We start from the raw sequence: 5462 nt of genomic DNA on the forward strand, positions 1-5462 counted from the left end.
AGCACATAAATGCCATTACAAAGAAGGCACGGCAACAGCTCCACTTTCTCAGGAGTCTGTGAAGATTTGGCATGTCATATAAAACTTCACAAACTTCAAAGCAGCTCGGAAGCAAGTTTTCTGATTGGTTGCATCACAACCTGGTATGTAAACACCAATCTCCTTGAACAAAAAAAACCTCCAGAAAGTAGTCCATCACGGGTAAAGCTCTCCCCACCACTGAGCACATCTACCAAGTGCTATCGCAGGAAAGTAGCATCCATCATCAAGGACCCCCACCATCTAGACCATGCTGTTTTTTTGCTGCTGTCATCAGGAAACAGGTACAGGAGCCTCAGGACTCTCACCACCAGGTTCAGGAACACTTACTACCCCTCAACCATCAGACTCTGAACCAGTGTGGATAACTTCTCTCACCTCAACACTGAGCTAATTCCATAACCTATGGCTTCACTTTGAGAAACACTACAACTTGTTCTCAATATCAATGATTACTTATTTTTCTATTATTATTACTTTATCTTTTTGTATTTACACAATTTATCGTCTTTTGTACAATGGTTGTTTGTCCGTCTTTGTGTGTAGTTTTTACATCTATTGATTCTATTGTGTTTCTTTACATTCACCGTGAATCCCTGCAATGAAATGAATCTTAGGGTAGTACATGGTGACATACAGTATATGTATTTTGATCATAAATGTACCTTAAAATTGAAAGAAAACAATCACCAACAGCGGAAAATAAAGGACAGTGCAGCTTTGACAACAGAAAAAAATGTCAATTGTAACATGTTCAGCTTTGGACACAATTAACCGCCGTAATAACAACAGAATCCAAACTCGAAGTTACTCATGAACTTGTTGGTGTCTCATGAGGTGAGATGAACGGGTGAATGCCTTGCTACACACAGAACATGTGTATGGTTTCTCCCCAGTGTGTACTCGCTGATGTGTCAGCAGGTTGGACGAGTGAGTGAATGCTTTCCCACACACGGAGCAGGTAAATGGCCTCTCTCCATTGTGAACTCGCTGGTGTATCAGCAGGGTGGATGAGTGTGTAAAGCCCTTCTCACAGACCGAGCAGGTGAAGGGTCTCTCTCCGGTGTGAACTCGCAGGTGTTTCAGCAGATGGGATGAATTGGTGAATCCCTTCCCGCACATGGAACAAATGAACGGCCGTTCACCAGTGTGAACACCTCGCTGATGTGTCAGCAGAGTGGTGGACTGACTGAAGCCCCTTGCACAAACTGAGCAGGTGAAGGGTTTCTCCCCGGTGTGAACTCGCTGGTGCTGGATAAGGTTGGATGAACATCTGAATCCCTTCCCACAGTGAGAGCAGCTGAAGGGCTTCTCATCACTGTGAACCCGCTGGTGTGTTTGGAGTGTGCACGATTGTGTGAATCCCTTCCCACACACAGAACAAGTAAATGGCCTCTCCCCAGTATGAGTGCGGCGGTGAGCATCCAGTAAGGATGGATAATTGAATTCCTTCCCGCAGTCCTCACATTTGTATGGCTTCTCCATGGTGAGGATGTCCTTGCGTTCCTCCGGTTTGGTTGAAATCTCGTCCACACATACAACAGTTTCTCCACACTTTAAATATTGTAATGATTGTTCAGGCTTTACAAATGGTTAATGCATTTCCAGAGACCTCAGTGTGCTTCTCTCTCATTCAGCAGGATACGTCTGTTGCCTTTCCAGACCCACTGGTGTTCTTTCACATATCTTCATTTTCACTGATGACAATGACTACGTTCAGGTCCTGATAATTTGAGTGACTATTACTCCTGACATGGTGCTTGGCTTCAGTGTCCTTGTTGGCAATTCCTCCCCTTCGAGCACCTGGAGAAGCATAGGATACAAATTCAGAACAAACATATGTTTATCATTTTTCGTTTCAAATCTGAAGATGTCGCAATGAAGCAAAAAAAGACACTGACATTAAAATACTGGAACTAACTCATTTGCAATATTTAGATTCAGGTTCATTTATTTATCACATGTACATCAAAACATACAGTGAAATGTATCACTTGCACAGACCTAAGGATATGCTGAGGGCTGCTCACAAGTGTCACCACACATTCACCTGCCAACAGAGCATCATACCCAGGGTGTTCAGTGGGACAGAAGCAACAAATCTCCCTCCCATCCAAACATGCAGACAGTCGGCAAACCCAGGACGGGCTAAGCCTCCAGCCTCCATTGAAATGGCATCGAGAAACTGAAAGGAAGAAAATAAGATTTTAGGTCACACACACAAAATGCTGGAGGAATGCAGCAAGCCAGGCAGCATCTATGGAAAAGAGTAAACAGTCTACGTTTCGGTGGTGGGCAAGTTGTTGAAGAAGATCCTGAGAGGCAGGATTTATGAGCATTTGGAGAGACATAATCTGATTAGGGATAGTCAGCATGGCTTTGTCAAGGGCAGGTTGTTCCTTACTAGCCTGACTGAATTCTTTGAGGATGTAACAAAACACATTGATGAAGGTAGAGCAGTGGATGTAGCGTACAAGGCATTTGATAAGGTTCCCCATGCAAGGCGCATTCAGAAAGTAAGGAAGCATGGGATCCAAGGAGACCTTGCTTTGTGGCTTCAGAATTGGCTTGCCCACGGAAGGCAAAGGGTGGTTGTAGATGATTCGTACTCTGCACGGAGGTCAGAGATCAGTGGTGATCTACAGGATCAGTTCTGCGTTCCCTTCTCTTTTTGAGTTTTATAAATGATCTGGAAAAAAGAAGTAGAAGGGGGGGGTGGTTAGTTAGTTTGCTGATGACACAAAGATTGGGGGTGTTGTGGATAGTCTGGAGGGGTGTCAACACGACATCGATAAGATACAGAACTGAGCTGAGAAGTGGCAGATGGAGTTCAACCCAGATAAGTGTGGTGGTTCATTTTGGAAGGTCAAATCTGAAGACAGAATATAATATTAATGGTAAGACTCTTGGCAGTGTGGAGGATCAGAGAGATCTTAGGGTCCATATCCATAGGACACTCAAAGCTGCTGCGCAGGTTGACAGTGTTGTTAAGAAGGTGTATGGTGTGTTGGCATTCATCAACCGTGCGAGTGAGTTCAAGAGCCGTGAGGTAACATTACAGTTATATAAAACCTTGGTTAGACCCCACTTGGAGTACAGTGCTCAATTCTGGTTACCTCACTACAGGATGGATGTGGAAACAACAGAAAGAGTACAGAGAAGATTTATAAAGACATTGCCTGGATTGGAGAGTGTGCCTTATGAAAATAGGTTGAGTGAATTTGGCCTTTTCTCCTTGGAGTGACAGAGGATGAGAGGTGATGATAGAGGTATATAAGGTGATGTGAGGTATCGATCGTGTGGATAGCCAGAGGCTTTTCCCCAGGGCTGAAATGGCTAACACAAGGCGGCATAGTTTTAAGGTTCTTGCAGTGGGTACAGAGGAGATGTCAGGAGTAAGTTTTTCACACAGAGAGTGGTGAGTGCGTGGAACGCATTGCCTGTGACGGTGGTAGAGGCAGATACAATAGGGTCTTTTAAGAGACTCTTAGATAGGTACATGGAGCTTAGAAGAAGAGGCGGCTATGCAGTAGGGAAATTCTAGGCAATTTCTAGAAGTGATTACATGGTCGGCACAATGTTGTGGGCTGGAGGGCCTGTAATGTGCTTTAGATTTCTATGTTCTGGGCTGAGACCCTTCAGCAGGCCTGCTGAGTCCCTCCAGCATTTTGTGTGTGTTACTTGGATTTCCAGCATCCGCAAATTTTCCCTTTATGATAAGATTTCAAGTCAGTCACTCCTTATCAAAATTGATCTGAACTTTCTTCAGTTCAACAGGAAGGTCATCAACCCAAACATTAAGTCTCTGGCAAAGACAACTCAGTTCATGGCATAGCAAAACTATTATTGAATGTTACATGGGTCTGAACACTTTCGGATAACGAACACTGTCCAGCAACCTGAGAAGTCTCAGCGATTCCAGCGGCCATTCTGATAGCGCAGGTAAAATTTTGTCCTCAGCTGTGAAGCTGTTCATGTTAAGTCGTTGAAAGACAGATGAATTTATAAAAAAAAGTTTCAAAACTAAAATATAATCGAGCAAACACTGCACTAGAGACACCTTTATAAAGAGAATCAGCAGCTTGTTTGTAAATAATATAATTCGATTACTGTATTGTGACAATTGGTAGTTACTTTTTATGTTTGTTTTGATGCTAGTTGAAAGGTTGGTGTGTTTCAAAAATATAATTCATTAGTGTCGAGAGTCCATCTGGGTATTCTTTCCCATTTCATAGAGACAACGGTAAATGACAACCCTGCGCAGGGAGTTCCAGAAGCCATCTTTCATTATTAGCTGATGTTAAATTAACAGGATGGGAGGCAGATATTAATCTGGTTAGAGGCAGCAAAGTACTGCGATAAAGGACAGTTAATTTAACTGATAGGATGTGATCTTGCAATTATAGCTGTGCTCCGACTGCAATTATTTGTCACTTACACGTATCTCACAAGGAAAACTGACAATGAAAGCAGTGTTACTCGACGCAATAAACTACAAAACAGACATTAAAATAACAAGCGAATGGGCGAAGATCAGGAGTTCCTGGAGATCAATGCGAATGAAAGTGACGTCAGTCGGTCCCTGAACTAAGGAGTAAAATAATGCAAGGGAGGCAAATACTCCAGCTGTCAATCAAATCAATGAGCCAATCATCGTCTCCCCGTCGCAGAACCCCAGACCTATTCTTTGTATCGTCACCAAGATGGTTGCCTATGCGCCTTAATTCTCACCGTTCAACTGGTGATGGCAGATCAACTCCGCGAGAAACAGGCAAATCAAGCAGCCTCACAACACGGGGCTATCCGGATGTGAAACGTCCCTGTTCAGCGTGGGTGCAGTTCTGCCCGACGTCCAATGCCCCAGCAAATCACGACCCTCCTGCTCCGTCTCAGTGCACGACCACAACGACGTTTCCTTGGGGGTAATTCATTCCTGCGCAGTCTCAGCATGGGGAGTCTGCAGTCACATTGCGGGCTCGTTTAATTAACTTAACGGAAAAGAGGAGTTACAGATGCTGTCAAACTGAAATAAAACAGAAAATGTTGAAAGCATTGAGCAGTGTCGGAGAGCATCTGGATTTTCCTGCGTGAAACGTTTACCCTCACTACTCTTCACACACATGCTGACTGCCTCTTGCAGTTTCTGTTTTTATAAGAACATAAGAAATCAGAGCAGGAGTAGGCCACCTGGCTCGTCGAGCCTGCTCTGCCATTCAATAAAATCAGCGTAGTTTGCGGGCTGCGGAGTGAGCCGGGAGCAGAGTGAAGGCTTAAGAGCTTCGGCTCAACGGGCTTAGGCGGAAACGGGCGAGGCGAGGAAGGTTTGGTATTTATTTTTTTGTTGTTATTTGAGGAGAGGGGCAGTATGAGTGTGAGGGCAGTTTGTTGTTCTCGGTGTCGGATGTGGGAGGCCCTGGAGTCTC

General features: G+C 44.3%; 1 protein-coding gene across 1 annotated transcript; it reads right to left on the reverse strand.

Moving 5' to 3' along the window:
• Positions 1 to 846: 846 nt before the first annotated feature.
• LOC140203566 (uncharacterized) lies at positions 847 to 1599 on the reverse strand. Its single transcript, XM_072269611.1, has one exon. The coding sequence runs from the start codon at positions 1522 to 1524 to the stop codon at positions 847 to 849; it is 678 nt and encodes a 225-aa protein (XP_072125712.1). The 5' UTR covers positions 1525 to 1599.
• Positions 1600 to 5462: the final 3863 nt, after the last annotated feature.

Source organism: Mobula birostris, chromosome 10, assembly GCF_030028105.1.
Source record: "Mobula birostris isolate sMobBir1 chromosome 10, sMobBir1.hap1, whole genome shotgun sequence".
In the NCBI taxonomy this organism is placed as follows: domain Eukaryota; kingdom Metazoa; phylum Chordata; class Chondrichthyes; order Myliobatiformes; family Myliobatidae; genus Mobula; species Mobula birostris.

What these genes read in the sequence shown, in the direction of transcription:
- LOC140203566 (XM_072269611.1), bottom strand. Translation starts at nt 1,524, where the DNA reads ATGGAGAAGCCATACAAATGTGAGGACTGCGGGAAGGAATTCAATTAT.